We start from the raw sequence: 25,487 nt of genomic DNA on the forward strand, positions 1-25,487 counted from the left end.
GTTTGTTATTAACCATAACCCTAGCCCTATGTCACATAAGTGCGGATGCGGGTGCAGGTACGGGTGCAGCGATGCAACACTTTAAAAAAACATGGGTGCAAGGGTGCGGGAGGGTATATATATATATAAAAGGCTCGGTAGGCCCAACACATCCCGACTCACCCCTGCCCTGCCCCGTCGAACCCCATTCTACGCCCGCCCCATCCCATCATGTCGAGCCCCATCCCCTTCGCCTCTCTCTCTCTCTCCTTTTTTCCCTCTCTTGTTCTTCCCGATTGAGGGGAGAGAGGGGAAGTCTCTCTCTCTCTCTCTCTCTCTTTGTGCCTGATAAGGTCAGGCTCAGCTCAGTCCGTTGTGCAGAGCCCTTACGAGCTAAGCCGGGCCGAGTCAGGCTAGGTACCCGACACGAGTCGGGTTCGAGCAAGGTCTGTCCAGGCTCAGGTCAAGCTCGTGACCAAGTGCATTTTGGATAGATAACCCTTGGTGCGGGTTGAGCGCACCCAGGGATTATTGACAGCACCGGGTGCCGTACCCGCTCCAGCACCCGCGTTGCGTTGATGCTGGTGCGGCAGCCTATTTGGCAAGTCCATGTGACATAGCGCTAGCCTTATTCCTAATCCTACCCTAAATGTGACCCTAGACCCACGTAGTTCTCTTTGCTTTTATTACTATCATAGTGTTGGTGACCACATGTTTGTGAAAACTCACTGCATGAATGCTAATCCTGACTTGGCTCTAGAATATGATCTGTCTAAAGTCCTCCTTAGTTTTGTTTCCTCCCTTTTTTACTGATGCATGTCTAAATAAATAAGGGACCTGGTACATCATCCAATCCACACTCCTTTTCCTCCTTCAAAACAAAACTCCTATCTTTGAATTACCCTCTTCAGTTCATAATCATAGAAGCCCTAAATTTGCAAATCCTTACAAATCCCATCTCACTCCTTAGAACCTAGAACCCTCCAGATACAAACCTTAACTTTGATGCCTTGATCGCCAGAAAACCATTTATCTTTCTGGAAGGAGAAGCCATCAAGGGTTGCATAAACATACCTCTCCCGTCAGATACCTCTCTAAACTCATCTCTCTCATTGAGGCTTGTCAAATTCAGGTCAAAGTGGGTATTGATGTGAGAATGATTGAGAGTGGGTGGGTTCGTCCTGTTCAGATTAGTGTTTCGTTATTGGCAGCAGGCAATCCTCTTCGTGGTGTCCTTTAACCTGCCATATAATATAAGATGAGGGTTTACGGGTTTTTCAAAGAGACTTAGGATTGTGTGATGGCAGCCCTTTAATTCCAGCCAGTAATATTGCTTACATGATTACTGTTGAAGCTCATGAAATTACCAGTAGTGTCTTGTGTTTTTTTGCATTAAGAAATTTCTTCCTTTCATTTCTTCTTTTTGTTGGCAATTAATTTTTGTCTTCTTTTGTTATATTTTTATGTACTAATATAAATTTTTGGGATTTTAGCATTTGGTGTTGTTGAAATGAAATTTTATCCCCTTGAGTCATTTCATTGCGTAAGAAATCAAGATTTCAATGAGTAAGACATTTTTAATCACGATGTTTGTTTATAATGAGTGTTAGTAATCTTTTTCATATTAACTTATAAGTACCACTTCATATTTAAGGAGTTGCCACTTTTGGCATTAGGAGATGCCAGCATTTGTGCGAGTGTGTGTGTTTGCTGAGTTGAGAGGAAGGTGTTAAAATTATCCTTTTGCTGATTTGAGAGGAAAGTATTAAAATTATCTTACTGTTGGGCATTGGTGTGTTGAAAGTATTGCTTATGGTCTTATTCTGATGAATGTATTCTTTCCTTGTTTAGACAACTGTCCCCAGTATGTTGCAGTTATTTGCAGTGGCAAGACAAATGTTAGTGATCAGCCCTGCATTTTCTATCTCGACTGCCTTGGTGAGATGAAAATGTTCTTGGACGTAATTTATTCTGTTGTTTTTGTTGGTGTATTCCGAGCTTCTATGGAGGTCGGCTTTTCTATTTTCCTGTTTATTCCCCTTTCCATTTGGTTTTGTTCAGTTGCTTCGAGATATTTATGGCTGATATATTGTAGGTTGTTCCATGTCTGTCTTTTGTCATAGCCTATTTTGGTAAGAAGCTGAGAAGAATATCAAGAAATGCCCATATTACTAGTGCCAGACTCTCTGCCTATCTGAATGAGGTATACTTGTCTTCAGGAAAATTTCTAGTTTTCTTTCTTCTAGGATTTTCTGGTGTATGCTTTCTCTTTGTTGACCCTATTGTAAGTATTGCAGCTATTGCCCCTTTTATTCTGAATTCTTTGTGGTGTTGCTCATGGCCTTTTTACTCATATAATAGGACTCTTGCATCTGTTCTTTCTCCTCGATGTCTTTTCATTATCTTGTATTAGTTCAGGGCTTTAGAATATGGTGAATGATTTTAAATATCTAGTTTTTATCAGCTAATATACTTTTTCAATATTTTAGGTCCTCTCCTCAGTGATTCTCGTTAAGGTTAATAGTGCAGAGGCTTGTGAAGGTAAGCGGTTTCAAAGACTTGCACAAGATGACTTAAGGGAACGTCTGAAGAAGAGAAAGATGAAAGCTGCTATACCACTAGGCGTACAACTTATGTACTTGGGAGGGTTTTCACTATTTTGCGCTGGTTCCCTTTTGGTCACTTCTGGGTCATTTGATGGGTCTAGGATGGTCTCATTTGTAACATCCTTGTTTCTCCTAGTTGAGCCTATCCAGGTATTTTATCACATTTAAGCTTTGTAGAAGCTTTGCAGATATGTTGATCTTGATGATGCCCTATGAATGAAAAAGTAATTCTAGTTTCTGCAAATTGAATTTGGTTGATGCAAGAGAATATTTGTTGCTGTTTAAATGAAAATACTTCATTGTCAGTGCCTGAATGATATGTTATACATTTAGTTTATGATCTGCTAACAATATGGTGATGGAAGTGTTAAAATATTATGTCTCTTTTACCATCAGGGGTATTTCAGTCCTTTTACTCAATAGGTGTCAGCCACCCTGATGAGCTAACATTTTTACTTTTTCTTTTTTTATTTACTTTTGCTTTTTACACTTTTTTTTCTTTTTGACTGTTGTGAAAGGGACAGCTCCATATAGCTGTTGGAGCTGCCCCAACAGTCACAAATGTGACCGTTGGGAGCTGCCCCAACAGTCACAAATGTGACCGTTGGGTGCAGCTCCAACAGTCATATTGAGCTGCACCTGTGGCTTCTTTTTGCATTATAAATAGGCCTTAGTGGCCCTTGTAAACATATTCTTTTTTGTGAGTGCATATGCAATATTGTAAAGCCCCTCTTGGGAACTTATGAATTGAAGTTCATTTTGTTTCATGCTGTTGTGCATGTGTATCCGTGCCTTTGTGCACTTGTGAGTGTTCTCCTTTGTGCCTTTGTGCACTCTTTGTATTTCTTGTATTGTGGTGTTACACACAATCTCTTTTTATAGAGATTTTCACATGGTATCAGATCAAGGTTGTTTGGAGAAAGAAATTGGTGTGATTCTTCTCAATATCAAGTGCCTCGAAAAACGTGCCTTCAACTTTTTGGTGATTGGAGTGGAGGCTCTTCTTCATTCAATATTTTAGAAGATTACTACAACAAGAAAGATTTAAAATCTTATTGTGGTACGTATTCTTTTCTTTCTTCTTTCCTCTCTAATGGGTGAGAAAGACTCCCATTTTTTCTCTTGGTTTCAAGCTAAATGACTCAAATTATCATGTGTGGGCCGGAAATATGGAAGCTCACATCAAAGGGAAAGGGATTTGGGGTTACATTCAAGGCTCGATTCCGGAACCCGAGCCTAAAATTACTTTGGTTAAAGAAGGAGAAATCAAAATCCTTGAGGGAGATGAAAGAACTAATGCTCTTGAGGAATATAGTAGGAAACATCAGCAATGGGAAATGAAGAATTTTAAGATCTTGTCTTGGATTTTCTCTTCCATTGAGACAAGGATTAATGCCAACATTATAAAGTTTAAAAAGGCTTCTCAAGCGTGGGAGTATCTTGAGAAGATGTATACTTCTAGGGACTTGTCCCATAAGTATTATCTTCAAAAAAGAGCGTTAACTCTTGTTCAAGGTGATATGTCTATAAGAGAGTATTTTGCGGAACTCTCTTCAATTTGGGATGAGCTTGCCATGCTTGAACCCAAGTGGAGTGGAGAAGCCATAGAGCTTCGTCATAAGCAATTAGAAGAAGACCGATTCTTCAATTTTTTGAATGGGCTAAGGCTCGAGTTTGAGCAAATAAGATCTTCTCTCCTATCCTCTTTTACCTCTCCTTCTCTTGAAGATGTCTTAACTAAATTAAGTGGAGAGGAAACCCGTATGGGCATTAGCAAGCAAAATCCTAGTGTGCTTGCAATGTCTACAAATCAAGAAGAATGTGATGGTGTTAATGCCGTTTCTAGACCCGGTAACAATTTAAGAACATATAGACCTCCTCATTTTAAGAATCAAAATCAAGGAGGAAGAAGAGATTATAGCAAAATCTCGTGTCACTTTTGCAAAGAACCGGGTCATATCAAACCGGTTTGCCCAAAATGGAAGAAACTTCTAGCAATGGCAACTACATCTCAACCATCCAAAGAGGAATCTTCAAAAGAAGCTCTATCTCTCAATCAAATTGTGGAGGCTCTTCAACCTCTTCTAAAGGGAGCTATTTGTGGTGCCGCCGTATCCACCTCTTCTCCTCCAGGTAAAACTTCTTGGCTCTTAGATTCGGGTGCATCCTTTCATATGACCCCAAACATTTCATCTCTTTCCGAGTATTCTAAAAATGTGTCACCTTCTTTTGTTTCGACCGCGGATGGTACTTCTCTAGAAATTAAGGGAATTGGATATTTTAAAACCCAAAACTTCTTTATTCCAAAAATTAGACTTATACCAAAATTAAATTTAAACTTGCTTTCCGTTTCTCAACTCACGGACCTTGGGTGTAACATTCAATTCTCATCTAATAAATGTTTAATACAGGATCACCGGTCCGGGAGATTGATTGGGAAAGGAGACTTGTACTATGTGGACTTTCTTCAAATTCCTAAAAACACCTTTTGTAATGTGGCCCAACATAAAGACATAAATGTTTGGCACAAGAGACTTGGTCATCCCAACATTACCAAGTTATCCTATCTACATTTTGTTAAAGATCTTTGTAAAAATACTTTATCTTGTAATGATTGTATTCTTGGAAAAATGAGAAGTATACCTTTTGAACCAAGAACTATGTTTAGTACTAAACCTTTTGAAATTATTCACTCGGATGTTTGGGGACCGGCACCTGTCATATCCAAAGGTGGTTTTGCTTACTATGTGATTTTTGTAGATGATTTCTCACGATATTGTTGGATACATTTTCTCAAACATAAGCATGAAGCTTTTTCATGTTTTAAAACATATCATATGATGATTAAAAATCAATTTAATAGTAATTTAAAGATATTTAGGACCGATTCCGGAGGTGAATATCTCTCTAATGAGTTTAAGAAATATCTTGAGGATTGTGGCATTGTCCATCAAAGATCGTGTCCTAAGACCCCACAACAAAATGGTTTGGCCGAAAGAAAGCATAGGCATATCATTGAAACCACTAGAACCCTTCTCATTTCCCAAAATATTCCTAAAATTTTTTGGGCCGAAGCGGCTCTTGCTTCCGTCTATCTTATCAACCGACTTCCATCCAAAAATTTAGATAAAATTTCTCCCTTTGAGATTCTATATGAAAAAGAACCTGATTATAATAGGTTGAGAGTTTTTGGTTGTAAGTGCTTTGTTTTTACTGATAAAAATGATAAACTCTCACCAAAAGCCATTCTTTGTGCTTTCCTTGGCTATTCGGAAACTCAAAAAGGATTTCGATGTTATGACTCTAAGAATGATAAATTATATGTTTCAAGGAATGTAACTTTTTTGGAAAATGATAGTGGTTTTGAAAAAAATGAATCTCATTTAGAAAATGCCGATTACTCCTTTCTTTTTGACCTTTTATCTAAGGATGATGATATCTCTAGTGATGATGAATCAACATATAATAGTGAAAATGAAATGGTTGTGGTCAACAATAACTCTAACCCTTCTACCCCTCAAGAAGAAAATGTATCTAGAGAACCCATCACTTATTCGCATAGAGATAGAAGCACCTTTAGGAGTGCTATTGAACTATATAGTGAACCTAGTGAGACTATTTCCACTCATGATTCTCATCCTAGGAGAACTGAAAGAACTAGAAGGACTCCCTCTAGATTCGTATCTTTTGATTCTTTCTCTCCTAAATATCGAGCTTGTTTGAGTGTCATTCACTCTTATTTTGAACCAAATTTTTTTGGAGAAGCCAAACAATGTACTGAATGGAGAGAAGCCATGTAGAGTGAACTCAAAGCTCTTAAGAAAGCTAACACTTGGGAATTTCAATCTCTTCCCAATGGCAAGAAAACTATAGGATGTCGATGGGTGTTCAAGGTTAAGACTAAGAGTGATGGTTCTCTTGAAAGGTATAAGGCTCGTCTTGTAGCTAAAGGGTACAATCAAGAATATGGAATTGACTATGAAGAGACATTTGCTCCAGTAGCTCGTATGGTTACTGTCAGATGTCTTATCACCATTGCTTAAATTCGAAAATGAAATATTTACCAAATGGATGTCAAAAATGCCTTTTTAAATGGAGATCTTAATGAAGAAGTTTACATTGATGCTCCACCTGGTATGGAAATCCCTAAAAATAAAGTTCTTCGTCTTCGTAAAGCTCTTTATGGACTGAAACAAGCACCTAAGACTTGGCACGATAGGTTTAACAATGTAATGACTGAAAATGGTTTCACTTCATGCTATACTGACACTGCATTGTTTGTTAAGAAATCTGATGCAGGGATTGTTATATTATTGTTATATGTTGATGATATGTTAATAACATGTGATGATATCAAAGGAATCAAGAGCATTAAATCTATTTTGACTTCAAAATTTGAAATGTCAGACTTAAGATTTCTGACATATTTTTTGGGAATTGAGGTTGCCTATTCTCAGAGATGCTATTTTTTGTCCCAAACTAAACTTGCTTGTGAGATTCTTGATAGATCAGGAATCACAGATGACAAGGTCTGCGAAACTCCTGAAATAATAGGTTCGAAGATGAAGATTGATGATGGGATTCTCTTAAAAGATCCCACACCTTACCGGCAACTGGTTGGATCCCTAACGTATCTCAGCATTACCAGGCCTGATATTTCTCATGCAGTACATGTTGCTAGTCAATTTTAACATGCACCTACTACAGTCCATATGAGCGCCATCCTTCGCATCATCAGATACATAAAGGGTACAATAAACAAGGAATTATTTCTATCTTCTACGTCTGAATTAAGTTTAATTGCTTATACTGACTCTGATTGGGGAGGTGACACAAATAACCGTCACTCCACCACTGGTTTCTGTATTTTTTTAGGTGAATCATTAATCTCTTGGAGATGCAAGAAGCAGCAAAAAGTATCGCTTTCATCCACCGAAGCTGAGTATAGAGCCATGGCATCTACTACCATGGAGATTGTTTGGATTCGCAACTTGTTGGAAGATATGAATATTCAAGTTCAAGGGCCCACAAAATTATGTTGTGATAATAAAAGTGCAATCTACATTGCCAAAAATCACACATTTCATGAGCGCACGAAGCATATCGAGATGGACTGCCACTATGTTCGTGAAGAATATTTAAGAAAAACCATTGACCTTCTTTATGTTACATCAGAATATCAACTGACAGACTTCTTCACTAAGGCGCTGTGTTCTCCAAGATTTAACTTCCTTCTTGGCAAACTTTCGGTCGTGACACCCTAAGTTTGTGGGGGAGTGTTAAAATATTATGTCTCTTTTAACTGTAAACTGAAATACCCATCAGGGGTATTTCAGACCTTTTACTCAATAGGTGTCAGCCACCCTAATGAGCTAACATTTTTACTTTTTCTTTTTTTATTTACTTTTGCTTTTTACACTTTTTTTTCTTTTTGACTGTTGTGAAAGGGACAGCTCCATATAGCTGTTGGAGCTGCCCCAACAGTCACAAATGTGACCGTTGGGTGCAGCTCCAACAGTCATATTGAGCTGCACCTGTGGCTTCTTTTTGCATTATAAATAGGCCTTAGTGGTCACATATTCTTTTTTGTGAGTGCATATGCAATATTGTAAAGCCCCTCTTGGGAACTTATGAATTGAAGTTCATTTTGTTTCATGCTGTTGTGCATGTGTATTCGTGCCTTTGTGCACTTGTGAGTGTTCTCCTTTGTGCCTTTGTGCACTCTTTGTATTTCTTGTATTGTGGTGTTACACACAATCTCTTTTTGTAGAGATTTTCACAGGAAGTTGGGACTCTTTTAACTAAGTTGATTGAACTTTGGAACTGATATATTTTGTGGAACTCTAGCTTTCACTTCTTAGCATTTTGCAAATTTGTTCTTTTCTGTATCTCTTATTAGTTCTCTAAGTAGCATGAACAGTCATTTAAATGCATAATTTTCTCTCTTTATCATGATTTAGAAGCATTTGTCCTGCAGAAATGAGGGTAAAATAAGAACACATGAAGCTTGCATTGTAGGATTCAGCGATTCATCACATGATGTCCTCGCTAGGATAGCTTGGTTGGATCTCCTTGTTATTTTGTGTATTCTAGTGACCCTAGAAGTGGTAATATCATCTTTCATGTTCAACTACCTTTTATGAGTAAGTTGGCTCTTTCAGTGTTTTTTTTCTTTTTTAAGGAGCATATAAAAATTTCAAATTCTTTTCTCATTATATTTCCGTTAGGTGCACCTTTGCAATTATTAGACAAAAATGAGATAAGTTTGAGTTCATTAACAGTTTTGAGGCATAGCCCATGTTAGTAGAATGCATAATATTTGATACCCTTGTTTAGATTAGATATGTAGCATGCCAGATTTGACACCAGATGCATGTTCAGAACTTGATAATTTGGTGTCCGCTGATTTTCCCTACTTGAGTAGATATGTTCCTAACTCTTTTAAAATCATGAGGTCATGTAAGAGGTCAAATAACCCTTGTTGACACAATGCAGCAGGGGTGTGGGTGGGGCTGGGTGTTGATCTGGTCAACAGAGAGTCAGGTGGGGCAATAAACAACACAGCAAATTTGTCCAAGTTTTGTGTTCTATTAACAATGTCTTGGCCAATTTTATTCATTATTTGGATTTAGCCAAGTTGACTTTGCCTCCAAGTCTTTTATGTTTTTTAGCATTTAACAAGTAGTTAACTTTGCCCCCTATATACTAATCATATTAAAAACTTCATACAAATAGCTGTGTCCTCGTATCCGCAGCCATATCCATGTGACATAGGTCAGCAACTACATGCCCAAATGTGTCCACATTTTGGACCTGGATAACGTTCACTTAACCAATTCCGATCATTTTTTTTGTTCAGTCATTGTTGATTTTGTCCAAGTAATTTGTGCCCTTTGGTTTATTAAGTTAACCTCCAATGCGAACCTTTTTACCCATTGTTTGTTTTTAGTAAATACTAGGTGATCACATATTCTTGACTAAGTTCATAATTTCATATTTTATATATAGTGTGGTAAACTTCGTGCCTTACCCCATGCCTACACCCATAACTTTGTGACATGGACAAATGCGTCCAGATATAAGCCCGTACATAGTTGGATTGATCTGCCATTGAAAACAACTAATATAATGTGAGATGACACTGATTTGAAGGCATGAGTCAAGCTTTAAACTGCCTTAATTAAATACATCTAAAATCCGTTCAATAGGTTGAGTGCTATGTGAAAATCAGCATTGACAAATATATTTAACCATGGAAATTGTTGAGTCTAATTTGAAATGAATGGCTAACCTGGTTGGGTAGAAGCAGTGTTGTTAAAATTGTGCTTCAAGGCACATGTCTGAAGCGTAAATGATCTGAGGCGTACGCCTCATATGCTATGAGGCATACGCCTCAGGGCGAGGCATGCCTCAAGCATGAGGCGCACACCTCATATATATCAGGTCAAAGCCTCCATTTGACCCAAATTTGGGGATAAATAGAGGCCCCGATTAGGGCCGGGGTCTCCCTCTCTTTCTCCCCTAATCTCTCTTGTCTCTCGCTCTCCATGTTCTCCCTGCTCTCTTGTCTCTCGCACTCCCTGCTCTCTCTCTCGCTCTCCATGTTCTCCCTGCTCTCTTGTCTCTCGCACTCCCTTCTCTCTCTCTCTCTCTCTCTCTCTCTCTCTCTCTCTCTCTCTTGCTCGTCTCTCGCTCTCCCTCTCCCTCTCTCTTTCTCTCTTTCTGCCAAAAGGAAGAAGAAGATGTTAGCTCAGTGTGTCTCCCTCTCCCTGTTGCTCTCTCTCTCTGTCTGTCTATTGCCGACAGGTACTCTCTCATCTCTCTCTCTTTGTCTCTCTCTCGCTGCATGTTCTTTTTTATAGTCTCTCTGCGTGTCCTTTTTTATTTTCTTGCTGATTGGTTTCTCAGACCAACAATATGTGTCAGATTTTTATATTTTTGTGGTTAAAAGTTGTCTGATTCAAAACGATTCAGGCATGAATCGGAATTGCTGAGACGATATTGAACTTGCCTGAATCCAATTGTATATAGAACCTGCCTGAATCCATTTTTTTTTTTGCATTTGATCAAAAAATTTAAGCATGAATAGGAATCCAATCTATATGTGATATTACTGGATCTGCTGATCTGGTAAAAAAAATCAAAATAATGCAATCTGATCAGATTTGATCCGAATTAGTTCTGACCTAAAATACTGGTGTGAGTCTCATCTGAATCCAAACGTGAACCAACTAAGTGAATCGAAGTCCAATCTGAATGCATGTTTAGATCTTTACTTGAATGATTCAAATATGAAAAAAATATGCCAGTCTTGGATTGGATATTTGACAGCATCAAATCCATTTGCACCCCTAGTCTATAGGATGTTAGGTTGGTAAGTCTAAAATCAAACTTCGCATTGATGGTAGAGAGGATAGTTATGGTAATGAATATCCTGTGTAGTTTTTCTGGTGAAACTCTTTTAGAAAATAAAAACCAATAATTTTTTGTATAATTATGTGTTAGGAAAAAATAATTATGTATAATAATTTTTCGGTATTTATTTGAGATTTTCTATCTTGTTGGTTGTTGCTTCATCAATAAGGCATTTTTTTATTTATTCTTATTTTTAGATATTTTTTAAGTTTTCAAAAAAAAAAAATTTGAGGCTTATGCTTTACGCCTCGCCTCAGTTTTTGGTGGAGCGCTTCGCTATGCCAAAATGCTTTTCACAACATTGAGTAGAAGGAAATAACATTGGCTTGAAACACTGCATCTTTGGATACTCAGGAATAGCATCACTACTGGAGTGTATTACCAAAATATCATCATGCAGGGCCTTTGTTGGACTCGGTTCTCCAGTACAAATAATATCAGCAATCCATAACAACACCATTATCACCACAATAGAAACAATAATGCTAGTGTTCACAACTCTTGTGGTCAGCATAAGCACAAATGTTTTCTCATGCCAGTTCTACAATATATATTTGGCAAATTTAGTTGGCTTATCCTGCCTTTTCCTGAACATCATAAAATATGATGTTTTTGATTTCTGATTCTACAATCTTTTTTGAATTTGACTAGTATCCCATTATTTTGAAGCTAAGCCTGTTGTGCCATCTATTTTGTACTTTGCTAATTGAGGATGACTGAAATCCTAAAATCCTATGTCTTTAAGACATGAGTTATTACTGTTCTTTGTCTCACTGAAGGGTTTTCAGAGTTACTTCACTCTAACTTTTTACAGGGTGTGGGCAAGGCATACAATGAAATGAAGCAAGGTGAACCAGCAATAGAGCGCTTGTTGGATTTGACAACATTTCCTCCACAGGTATGTAATGTTGTAGGAACTTCTATAATATTTCAGAATTTTGTATCAGTGGCATTTTTTTTTGTTGGGAAATGGGCATTGCACATTTTGCATTTGGGCCTCTGAAATTGAAGATGGTGTTAATTTTTCTTAACCTATTGAATGGATTTCTGAGAACATGAAAAAAACATAATACTTTGAAATTTGGTTGATTGTGGCTAGTGATTAGGTGAACTTTTCTAATTTTGCTTTATTATTTTGTCAGCAAGCTAGGGGAAGTGCCTCTTTTGTGGACTATTCAATTCGCAAGACGTTTAAGTGAAAAAAACTATTGCATATGAAATGTCTTTCTGCCTCTCATATTGCATTATCAAAATTTCTGTTTTACTTGGAAATCTGTGGTTAATAATGGTGCAATAGGCTTTATGAAATTTTCACCTTAATTGCATTTTGATGACTCAATAGGTTTCAAAATTTGCTACAACATTGTGTGGCAATATGTTACACAATCAATCTACGTAGTCAAAAGCGCTAGGTGGGACTGGGCGGACTAGTCGGTACCTTAATTAAAAAAAATAAAAAAATATGCAAATGAACTGGTAAAATTAGTAACAAACATGTATGCGACATAAAATCAATCAATAATAAGCAATTGACCAAGAAAAACATGTCAAACATTACAAAACCTGTCCAAATATTAAAAAAATTTGAATAAGCAAAGCAAACCACTATCAAGTATCAACAAATGCCAAATAATTTAAAAATAATCCAAATTCTTAAACTAAAATGCTAAAACTAACAACAAACATGTATCCAACATAAAATTAATCAGAAAACTAATAACATATTAACCTTTTCAGTAAATAAGAAAATTGATTGAAGGGGAAGACAAAGATAGAATAAGAAGACGAAGAAGAGGCAGAGAGAGAGAGAGAGAGAGAGAGAGAGAGAGAGAGAGAGAGAGAGAGAGAGAGAGAGAGGCGAAGAAGAAGAAGCGGCGGAGGAACGGGAGAGAAGAAGAAGAAGAAAAGGTGGAGGAAGGGGGAGACACATACCTGGAGAAGGCGAGGGCGACGACGACGGGCGAGGGTGGCAACAGAGTGTTTAGAGAGAGAGAGAGAGAGAGAGAGAGAGAGAGAGAGAGAGAGAGAGAGAGAGTTTGTAAACCCTCCCCACTTGGTTATCATAAAAAAAACAAAAAAAAGAGCGGTACCTGTTATTCTGACTAGGCGCCGACTAGGCAGGAAAATCGGTACCCCTGACTAGGTCCAACTAGGAATCAGAACGATTCCTAGTTGGACCTACGACTAGCCCGACTAGGTGCCTAGTCGGCTTTTTGATGCGTTTTCGCAGGGCCCACCACGGCCCCGTAAACACGGGGTTCCCTTTCCTTGCGGAAAAGGAGCCCCAAAATCAATGTATGCCCCCCCCCCCCCCCCCCCTTCTTTTCAGCAGAAACATTTCCCGCAGGGGGGTCCAATTCATTTACTGTGGAAAGAGGCTCCACACGGGATGAGGCGCGGAGCCTCCTTCCGCGACATGCAAATACCCCCTTAATGTTGGCATGACCTTTTACTGTGCTTTCGTTTTATTTTTCCCCACAGATTTTTTCTTCGGTAATAATTGCAGATTATTTCAACAACTCAGTAAGTTTCACAAATTTCTATATCATTGTGTGGCAATATCTTACATAATCAATAATAATGAGAAACCCAATTTCTTCATGTTGACAGATACCTTCAGTGTTAACATGGCCATTTACTGTGCTTTCCTACAGGTTTTGTCTTTGTAATAATTGCAGATAGTTTCAACATAAATATAACTTCAAGTTACTTGAATGTTGGTACTATTACCACGGTGCTACTTATAGGTCTTCTATCCATAGTGTAGTACTCAAGTGCATGAAAGCAGTTATAGAATTTCATAGTTAATTTGTTATTAAATTTTTTATCATCAATCTCTGGCTCTCATGGTTATTTCAGCCCACTGACTTAACTTCATGAGGACCTTCACTAACTTGTTCAAAATTGATGTAGGACAGATCTTACAGATGGAACTAAAAACATTGATTGTTTATGTTTTGAATTTCTTATGGAGCTAGAAAGAATGGTCTTGGACAGAAGGACGAGGGCTTCTGGATACAGTCTTGACGCTTAGGGTGGTTGAACAGTGCCTGCTTCTCCATTGTTGCTAATACGTGAGGACTGAGGAGGATTTCAAATCTGAAGATCAACTGCAAACTTTTAGTGGAAAAGCTTTGCTCTGATGCCTCTCAAAACTCTACTGTTTTTTGAGAAGTCAGTAAAAGATCTGAGCATTATGGAGGAAATGCTTTTCTTTTCCTACCGAATGTGAATAAATAATGTCCTTACCAGTTACCATCATCTAAGCCAAACAGATGCAGATGGTTTTGCACCTGCTCTAGATACAATAGATATTATGAAATATGTTTAGATGTTTATAATTTGACGGTGTTTTATTTCATACTTCATACTAAAATTTGACTAATTTGCATCACACCTATGTTATCTAGAGACAGATTGGTGTTGGACATTTGTACAGAGCAATGGACATGTTGAGGCTTGAAAAGCAAGATATGAGAACTATATAAATAAATATGTACCTACAGACGTAGACACACATGCATGACTGGCAGGTTTCAACTTCAAACTTCTATGATAGGATAGAGCATGTTTGAACATCAGACTGCAAAGCGAGAAGGTGTGAAACTAGTAATGCATTGTATAAGATTAAAAATCAATAGAATGGTAGTATATGGTTCCAGAATTATTTTCTTGATTATCAAATAAAAAACATGAAGTTATATACAACACAAAGTCATCAAGATGCTTCTGTGTGAAGTGTGTGCTCACACGTGTGTGTGTGTGTGTGTGTGTGTCAGACATGTTGCTTGTGTGTGATGCAGGTTTAACTGTGACCATCAAGCTTCATGGCGTGTTAGATGCCTGTCTTAATACACTCTGAAAAAAGTGCCGTTGTGATGTAGATTTGCTGAAACATCATTGAGAACAAGAGATCATTTTTATGATTTATGTATGTGCTATGTGACATGATTTGTTGAAATACATTTAGATCAAATACTCATTCTAATTTATGTGTGTGCTATAAACATTCTCGTTTATGAAATGCAGGACAAGGTTACTGAGGAAGCGGATGCAGTTGCCTTACGTTCCGTTATTGGAGACATAAGGTTTTGTGGTGTTTCATTTAGATATGGTGAAAGTCCATCTCTTGTGTTAAACAATTTAAATCTCCATATTAAACCTGGAGAGACAGTTGCTGTTGTTGGCCCATCTGGAGGAGGGAAGACAACACTCATTAAACTACTTCTTCGTCTTTATGATCCAATATCAGGTGACTCTTTTCTTTTGCATATTTACTTATATTCCAAATGCAATAACCTTTATCCTTGATAATAATTATTAGCATGTCTTCCTGTATTCATCCATTTTTTAGCTTATTTTGCACAGCTCGAAAAGGCGGTATAACTCTTCTTTTAGGTAGTGATGTGTTATTATATTGAAATTTCTGATGTTTCAACTAAAATCAACCCTTTAGGTTCTCTCCCACCTTTGTTCTTTTTAAAGTTTCTACATGGTACTAACTAGGTTTTTCTAATATTTTTGCAGGACATATACTTTTAGATGACTATGATATTAAAAAAATCAAGCTTGATAGTCTGAGGCAGCATATTGCCCTTGTACCACAAGATCTAGTAAGTGAGGTGTTTTTTCTAGTTTATTTCTATGACATGATTCTCTTTTGTCTTTATGCATTTCTTGTTATTCACATTTTAAAGTTGCCACTTTCAATGTCCTTGGTTCCTTTCGTGCATATCATATGGTCCATTAACCTGTTCACTGGTACTAAATATTGTTGATTTGTTATGTGGATGGTTATTTTGGTTAATATCCACCTCATGTAGTATGAGATGTTTAAGAAATTGGAACGTATGTTTAATCCAAAGGTTATCCAACTTCAATTCCATTTTATTGTAAAGTGTTCAAAATCAAATGCACATGCACATTATTTTTCATGCTTGGTTGGATTGAAGCATTCAATGCACAGTTTCTACTATTAACATCAGCTATCACCCTTCCGGGAGAGGCTTATGCCATGGGGGCTTTGCCAACTAAACCACAGTTCTTCATTGCAACATGAGGTGTATGGTTTGACCTTTACTTTCCCATTTTCTCTTTCTTTGTGTATATGTTTTTAGTATAAAAAACATGTTCAATTTGATATGAAACGATCAAATTTTGACATATTTTTGATCTCCTCCAGGTTCCAATTAGAATGTCTTTTGATGAAACTTCTGTAGATTAGAAGGGGCCATTCAAACTTCCTATGGTGGCGTTGGGTTCTAAAAATGGTGTTGGAGATATTTTTGATCTACTCCAGGTTCCAATTAGAATGTCTTTTGATGAAACTTCTGTAGATTAGAAGGGGCCATTCAAACTTCCTATGGTGGGGTTGGGTTCTAAAAATGGTGTTGGAGATATTAATGATCCTTGTCTCTGTTCCTGTATAACCAGATAATGGTTGCCGTTTTTTGGGCCATGATGTGCCTGGATGGCTTCGGACACTAGGCTATTTTCTTCACTTGACAAAATAGTGAAAAAGAAAGAAAAATGTAGCAAATATAACTCATTGTCAGCAAATTTAAAAATGGAAATATCATCCAGAAATTTCCTATTTTAAAAAATGATTTCAATTTTTGAGAAGTTTGTTAGGAAAATCTCTTGAAAAGTAAAAAGTAAAATTGTTTCATAGGATCGGTCTAGATCTTCCATCAATCACAAATCCATTTATTACAGTGAACTATTGACATAATAAATTTTCTTCAAGAGAGGCCATCTTTTCTGATGGCACTCCTTAATATGTAATCCATGACATTATATGGAAGGTTTACTTGTATAATTCATCCACTGAAATAATGCACAATGATTATCCTATTTGGTTTGGAGAAAAGTTGCTCTGTTGGTCAGTGAATCTTTTGCTATATTATTTGATAATAACAGCCAGAAAATGGCACAACTTATTGGTAAAGATACACTATCTCAAGTAATATCGGATTAAAACTATGTGGTGGTTATTTCCTTATCTTGGCTGCCACACCAAAAAGGAAAACAGAAGCAGAAAAGTTATCTATTTTCTCTTAGAACAGTGCGTATGGGTTCTATACTTCTATTGGTCATATAAGTTCAATTCCTTTTAGGCTTTTCAAGTCATAGAGTTAGAGTTTAGTACTTCCTGAAAAAGGTGTATAGTGTTTCGGGTCTGGATCCTATACCAGACCCGAGTTCATTCCATTTTATGTATTAGTGTAAAATTTTAAGTGTAGTGTATTTTTTTTGGGTTCGGATATTACATTAGACCCGACCCGACCCATGTACACTTAAGTGCATTTATACAAAGCATTAGGTCACGATTTCTGATATGCAGAAATCGTGACAGCTGCAGTTGCCCCCTTTTGGTTTTCTCTTCTCTTCTCGTCTCTCTCTCTCTCCCTCTCTTTCTCTGTTTTCTCTCTTAATGCAGGTGCAGATGAAATTCTATCATGGTATCAGAGCGTAGATCCTTCTAGAGGCAAAAAAAGGAACTCTGGCTCGTGACAACGATAAAAAAATTTGAGGTTTTTCGCTTCTCATTTTCTTTCTGTTTTTCTTTCTCCTTCGTCTCTTTTCTTCCCCCCTTTCTGAATCTTCCTGTGTACTCACACCTCACGTGAGTTACATCTTTGTGAATAGCATCGGTCTTCTCCCAAATCGTGGGTTAACAACTCTTCACGTGAACTCGTGAACTAATTCACGTGAGATATTAATTTTGTTTCTATTAATCGTTTGATTCCCTTTTCCATTCTATCTTTTCCAAAGTCTCTCTGCATATTCGGATGTTATAGTGCTTTCCTTTGATTCCCTGTGCTCTGCTGCACATTATTATTCTTGATTTCCCTTTGCTGAAATAGTCAAATGAGGGGTTTCTTAACGTGAGATTATTTCTTAACGTGTGATTATCTTTTCACGCAAGCCTTTTTTGGTGCACAGGAAGGCCAAAGTTTCTTCATTTTCTGATTTTAACAGTCTGTGATTCTTAGACAACAAAAAAAAAGTGTTGGGAGAAAGTTGAACTTTTTTTTTGTCTGTTGATTCTTATTCTCTATGGATCCCTACCACCCTCAATCAAATCTTTCTTCAAGTTTTCTCAACCAACTTGTTTCTGAGAAGTTGAATACCTCAAATTTCTTAATCTGGAAGAGACAAATTATTCCTTTCATAAGGAGTCAAGGTCTCTTAGGTCACCTGGATGGAACCACTTCAGTTCCACCAGAATTTAGCTCGAGAGAAGAAAAAGACGATAAAGGGGCGAGTTCAATCGTGTATGTCAAAAATGCTGAATTCCTCAATTGGGAAAGAAAAGACCAGTCAGTTGTTGCATACATCACATCCACCCTGTCTCAAGAGATCCTTCTTGCCATTCCTGACAATTGTACAATTCTACAACTCTGGGAACGACTAGTTCAGACGTATTCACAGGTTTATCAAGCAAGAGTAGTTTTTCTAAAAAGAGAATTTTAGTTGTTAAGGAAAGATTCCATGACCATCATGGACTATTTGAACAAGATGAAGACCATCACAGATCAACTTGCAGTTATAGGGTGTGCCGTTAGTGACAGTGACATGGTGCAACAAACCCTGAGTGGATTGGGATCTGACTACAATATGATAGTCACTTCACTATTTTGTCTCCCTGTTCTTCCTACCTTTGATGAGCTACGAGCCAAATTGATCCAATATGAAATGACTCTAAAGAGATTCTCTGAAGAAACTCATAATCATTCAAATTCTCAAGAAGTTTTTGCTACAGGAGTGACCTATGGTAGAGGACGAGGAGGACAAGGGCGAAATGGACACAGAGGGCGTGATTTACTTCCTACTCCAAACACGTTTACTCATGCGCAGGGAACAAGATCCATCCCTACCTGCTTCCTTTGTAACAAAAAGGGACATATCAAGGCGAATTGGTGGCATAATCCAGAGAATAAAGGAAAGAGTCCACAGATAGAAATCAAGAGAAAGTTCACAAATACTAGAGACAGTGGAGAGATTAAAGATTTGCTGATATCTGCCTTGTCAGAGTTAAAATTGAAGCAAAATGATGAAGGCACTTGGTTTGTCGATTCCGGGGCAGCGACTCATGTGACATGCGATGCAAGTAAAATTTCTATTCCTATTCCTTATTTTGGAAAAAGTAAGATTGTCACTGGAGATGGATCCCACCATCCTGTTTCCCATGTCACATTCCACTCTTACTCTTTCTGACGTTCTTCATGCCCCTGACATTAAGAAAAATATTGTCTCCGTCTCTAAACTTATTGATGATAATAATGCTTCAGTTGAATTCACTCCCTTCTCTGTGCAGGTCAAGGACCTACGCACGAGGGAAACATTCGCTGAAGGAAAGAGACGAGGCAACATGTATGTCTTTGAAGAAGCTCCATGTCGTGATGTTCGTCCTTCTCACCTGATTTTGAAGCCTTCATCAGAGTCATGTTCCTCTTCTTCTGCTAGTGTTTTTAGTATCTCTGAATGCAATAAGCCATTCTTATGACATAGTAGGTTAGGACATTGTGGGAGTCATTTTATTGAAAAACTTGTTTCTAATAATCTCATTCCAAAAGAAAGTCTTAAAGGGGATGAGAGCAATCATAAATGTTCCAGTTGTCTTTTATGCAAGAGTCATGTAATGCCTTTCCATTCAATTAATAAGAGAGCTTCAAAACCTTTTGAGATCATTTGTTCTGATGTGTGGGGACCCGCCCCAATTGTCTCTGGGTCTGAAAGCAGATATTATCTAATCTTTGTTGATAGCTATTCTCGATACACTTGGATGTATTTCATAAAAAATAAGTCAGAAGTCTTCTCTTTGTTTCAAAATTTCTTTTCCTTGGTCAAAAACCAATTTTCTGAGTCCATTCAGTTTTTCCAATGTGATGGAGGTGGGGAATTTTCATCCCATGATTTTATTTCTTTTCTTCGAGATAACGGAATAGGAAGAAGGGTGTCCTGCCCTCACACTCCTCAACAAAATGGGATTGCTGAACGAAAACATAGACATATCGTTGAAAGTGTCATGAGTATGCTTCATGACAGCAATCTCCCCACCAACCTATGGACATAAGCCTTTCATTCTGCCGTGCATGTGATAAATAGATTGCCGATGGTCATTCTAGAAAACAAGTCTCCTTATCACTGTCTCTTTGGAGCTCATCCTAGTTATCATGATCTGCATGTTTTTGGATGTGTTTGCTATGTGTATGTTGATCGGTCCCTGAGAAACAAGTTTCAAGACAAGGCCCAGAAGTGTGGGTTTGTGGAATACGCAGATGACTACAAAGGCTATAGGTGTTATGATCCCACCAACAAACGTATCAGAATCTCAAAAAATGTTGTCTTTGATGAACAAAATTTTGATGACAAAGCAGATGCAATGAATATACCAACTGAAGTTTACTATCCTTGGTTGAGTTCAGAACTTTTTGCTAGCTCCAGCGAAGCATGTTCACCAGGTTGCGTGCAGCAAGAAGAAGAGATGTCTGAAAACACTGAGACGTCGGGGTCACAAAATTCAGAAAAAATACCTGGCAGATACAAAGGCATTGTCTATTCCAGACAGAGACCGATGACATCAAGCCATTTAGATCATGCTTCAGTCAGCAATTCGACCCCTTCTCACACTCCTGAGATCAGAAAATCGAGCCGCATACGACATCCCATTGACAGGTGGGTCAACTATAACAACTTCTCCTTGGATCTTCAGCTGTTTTTAACTGCTCTCAATAAAGAAGATGAGCCCACTATGTACTACCAGACAACCACTTCTACCAAGTGGGTAGAAGCCATGAATGATGAAATACAAGCTTTGCATGAATGTGGAACTTGGGAAGTCGTTCCCAGACCGCCTGACAAAAATATTGTTGGATGTAAATGGGTCTACAAGATAAAGTACAAGCCAGATGGAACTATTGAGCGATACAAGGCAAGGCTCGTAGCAAAAGGATTCACTCAAGAAGCAGGGCAAGACTATGATGAGACTTTTAGTCCGGTTGTAAGAATGAGAACAATTCGGATTATTATATCTCTGGCTGTTGAACATGGGTGGAAGTTGAGTCAGCTTGATGTAAAGAATGCCTTCTTGCATGGGGACTTGAAGGAGGAAGTGTATATGGAGCAACCCCCTGGATGTCAAGAACAAAATTGTAAAACCCGTGTGCAGGTTAAAGAGAGCTATCTATGGTCTGAAGCAAGCATCTCGCTCTTGGTTTGATAGCTTCTCACTAGAGATTCAGAAACATGGATTTTCGCGTTCCATGTTGGACCACTCATTGTTCTTTTTCAGAAGCCAGACTGTGACCACTCTGTTATTAATTTATGTTGATGATATTGTTATCACAGGAAACTCTGTGGTCCACATCCAAGAAGTGAAAGACTTACTAGGTCAGAGGTTCAAAATGAAAGATCTTGGAACTCTACGCTATTTTCTTGGTGTAGAAGTTGATACTCAAACTCATGGCTTGACACTCACTCAACACAAGTACATCGTAGATGTTCTCCGCAAGGCAGGTATGAAAGACTGCAAACCTCTGGGAACTCCGAGTGTTCTGCATCAAAAACTTAGTGTCCATGATGGAGATTTGTGTGATGACCCCACCAGGTATCGAAGCATAATAAGAATGTTACAGTATCTGACCTTCACTAGACCAGATATTGTTTATTTAGTCAATCAAGTATCTCAATTTATGCATGCGCCACGTACTGGACATATGGAAGCTGTCAAGAGGATCCTTAGATATCTGAAAGGGACTATTGGGGATGGATTGACATACTCACCACAGTCATATGGCAAAGATGAGCATGGACTCACTGTATATTGTGATGCAGACTGGGCTGGGGATCCTGATGAACGAAGATCTACATCAGGATATTGTGTCTTCATTGGAAGAAATTTAGTCTCTTGGAGCAGTAGAAAACAAAAAGCTATCGCTAGATCAAGTACTGAGGCTGAGTATAGATCTATGACTGCTGCTACTGCCGAAGTCACCTGGATCAGACATCTACTGACTGAAGTAGGAGAAAAGATCTCCCATACTACCTTGCTATGTGACAACCAAAGTGCTATTAACATGTCATTCAATCCAGTACATCACAGTCATGCTAAGCACATTGAGATTCACCAACACTTCGTGAGACAGAAAGTTGAAGAAAAAGAGATTGAGCCTGAGTTCGTCAATACTGAACAACAAGTTGCAGACCTATTTACGATAGGATTAACAAAGGATCGTTTTTGGATGCTCAAAGGCAAGTTGTGCATGGTTCATAACCATGATCAACTTGAGGGGGGGGGGTGAAAAAGGTGTATAGTGTTTCAGGTCTGGATCCTATACCAGACCCGAGCTCATTCCATTTTATGTATTAGTGTAAAATTTTAAGTGTAGTGTATTTTTTTTGAGTTCGGATATTACATTAGACCCGACCCGACCCGACCCATGTACACTTAAGTGCATTTATACAAAGCATTAGGTCACGATTTCTGATATGCAAAAATCGTGACAGCCGCAGTTGCCCCCTTTTGGTTTTCTCTTCTCGTCTCTCTCTCTCTCCCTCTCTTTCTCTGTTTTCTCTCTTAATGCAGGTGCAGATGAAATTCTATCACTCCCTGCTGCTCTTAGAAATTGATTTTTGCCATATTGTCATGGTCTTATTGGCTAATGAGTTTCTTCCCTTATTCTTTTCTGTGGGAAGTTGTGAGCATCTGATTTTGAAAGTTATGCATGCTTGCTACACGTATTAGCAATTAATGAAATTTACCACCATGTGTTAACGCTGATATTGGTTGATTTAGAGTGCTGCTCAACAATGATTTATCTGGTTGCATGGTTCAAGTGTTAGTGAGGGATCTAAAGGTTGACCTGTGGAGGATCAATCCCATGTGGACACTTATCCCATCTCCCGGTTATTATGAATGCAATTCAATAAATTTTCCTTCGGTATTTATGTAATATAACTAGTTCAAGGTCTTTTTGCAACATGTAATATGTCAAGCAATATAAACATCAATGTTGTAAGTATCGTACCATATTGTATGGTACGATACATATCATAACTGTGACCTAACTCGATACGATACACATTCGTATCACGATATGAGTGTGTATCGTACTTGAATCAACTGTATCTTACGATACAACCCTGTATCGCACTGTATTGTACAATACAAGGTGTATCATACGATACGTGTCTGGCGCACTTTAAAAGAGTCGTAACTCAACTTTTTTAATTTAGGCTTTTAAAGATCTTCCTAGGGCCGATTCTCTCATTTGTGTAGAGGCCTTTAGAGGAGAACCCACATACCGTAAGAGGCATGAGAACGATTTGGGGGGCCGATTCTTATGCAAGGAATAGGGCTTTTGCAAATTTCTCACGTAAGAGTGTATGACCATCATTTTTTTTCACTCATAGGAGTGGGTTAAGGTAACAAATCTGTATTCTTTGTTTCCTATTGATTTTTTTTTAGGGAAGATGATATCAAATGATCCGGCATGACGATGGAGCACTCAACTAGTGAGTGAAAACCAATTGAAAATCAAGTGCAACTATTGCTATCATATTGTTCCAGTTGGTATCTCTCGGTTGAAGCGTCATTTAGCCGAGACACATCACAATGTTGTCCTCTGCATGTCAAGAGATTTGTGAGATGCCGTGAAATGATAATGCCAACAATTATTCACTGGTCTGAGATAAAAAAATGAGAAAAAGAGATGAGTGAGGCTAAATGGGGTATGCGCAACCCTGAGAGGATGTGCATGATGAAGATGAGCTCCCTACTTCTGATCCTACGTCCCCTAGCATAACACCAGGAGAAAGATAATGATGATGATGATTGAAGTTATATTTTAAAAAAACTTGGTTATTTAATACTTAAGTGTTCATAAACTTGATTATTTTGTTTTTGTTTATGTAATATGAAAATATGAGTCTTGTGGCATGTTCTGAATGACAAAATATTTAATATTTTGCATTTTTCTTGTGAGATATGCAATATTATTTATATTAGTTGATGTTTGATGCTGTCTTATGCAACTCATAGAGACATAAATGCTTCTTATGTGATTTTATGGTTGTCTTTTGTGCAATTCATCATTGTTTCATATGATATGATTTTTTTTAAATTTTTGCTAATTTTTTCTGATTTTATTTTTTTGAAATGTTTGAAATTTTTTTATTATTTTTTACGATACGCTATGATACACTACAATATGTATCTAACACTGGGCCCGATACGCTACTTCCAACCTTGATAAACATTGCTATGGGGTTATTATGGTACTATTATCCACAAATTTCTTGTATATATATGCAATTTTATGATGCAAGATCCTTTACATCTCTCTCGTGTTTGGTCTTTGTTTATCTGAACTTCGGGCTATTATCAATTTATTCAGTGTTCTAGCCAGAGTTACTAGAAGCTTCTATGATAGGTGGGAAGCCCACTTCTCGGAAACTCGCTTCGGAAGCACGATATTTCTCGCTTCTGAAACTTTATGAGAATCTCAATTGTCCAACGCTTCTCCTATGCTTTCCGCATGCTTCATCTATTCCTCTTATATGTTTTCTCACTCTACTTTTCATGTTTTTTATGTGTTTCCTCTCATACTTCACACTCGCTTTCATGTGCTTTCTCTAAATTGGCAGTCATATTTTTTAGATTTTGTTAAAAAATTAATTCTTACACTAAAAAATCATGAAATTTAATGTCACTTTTATTGTAGTTTTTATTTGCATTTTATTTTGTTTCTCATTCAATTCTTATATTGTTTTTTTTTTAAATTTATTGCTTTCCGCTTCCTATACATTTTAAAATGCATTGCTTCTCGCTTTCGCTTCCCGTATCGTTTCCCGTTTCTGCTTTCTAGTTTGGCAACATTGGTTCTAGCCCATTCATGATGTTTCCCTTTGCCCTCAGAATAATCAGGTAGACTCCCTCAGTAGATAGGAAGCTTCTATTGATTCATTCATGGCAACATGTCATGTACTTTTCCTTCCATTGATTTTTAGAATGGAGGCATGTATAGGATATGGAGTTTCTTCTCTTTCCTTGTCATGGCTTAAAAGGGGTTTCTTGCTGGCATTGTTGTTACCTTTTGAGTCTAAGATAAGTGGCAGGTGGAGAGGAACACCTCATTCCCCCAAGTCCACCCTTGGTTGACTTCCATAAGAGTTGAAAGAATGACGAATCATATAAGATGTCTTCTGAATCTAAAGTTCCCAACTTCCTAAAGTCTCCCTCATCAAATGCAGCCAGATCATCTTGCTGAGCTCCAGAATATCCAACAACCAGCCATGCTCAGTGTGGCATATTATGTCCTGCTAGTGAGTTCCAGGAAATCCAAGCCATCACATCTCTGCTTCAGGATTGAATCTAATCTCCTAGTGCCACCTTTTTCAGTGTCAGACTTGTCCCTAAGGGGGCGTTTGATTCGGTGGGGCGCAGTATCCATGGGATGCCCACCACATGGGGTCCATGCGCGC

General features: G+C 37.9%; 1 protein-coding gene across 1 annotated transcript in view; it reads left to right on the plus strand.

Moving 5' to 3' along the window:
• The window catches only part of ABCB29 (ABC2 homolog 12), a 56,362-nt gene that overhangs the window by 28,176 nt on the left and 2,699 nt on the right, over positions 1-25,487 (plus strand). The window contains exons 2-7 of the mRNA XM_089997117.1: positions 1,831-1,917; positions 2,075-2,182; positions 2,469-2,735; positions 11,815-11,898; positions 15,030-15,252; positions 15,528-15,613. Coding sequence (XP_089853243.1) covers positions 1,831-1,917; positions 2,075-2,182; positions 2,469-2,735; positions 11,815-11,898; positions 15,030-15,252; positions 15,528-15,613 — 855 coding nt within the window. The remainder of the gene's footprint in view (positions 1-1,830; positions 1,918-2,074; positions 2,183-2,468; positions 2,736-11,814; positions 11,899-15,029; positions 15,253-15,527; positions 15,614-25,487) is intronic.

The sequence above is a fragment of the Nuphar pumila genome, chromosome 1, assembly GCF_984573655.1.
Source record: "Nuphar pumila chromosome 1, dmNupPumi1.hap1.1, whole genome shotgun sequence".
NCBI lineage: Eukaryota > Viridiplantae > Streptophyta > Magnoliopsida > Nymphaeales > Nymphaeaceae > Nuphar > Nuphar pumila.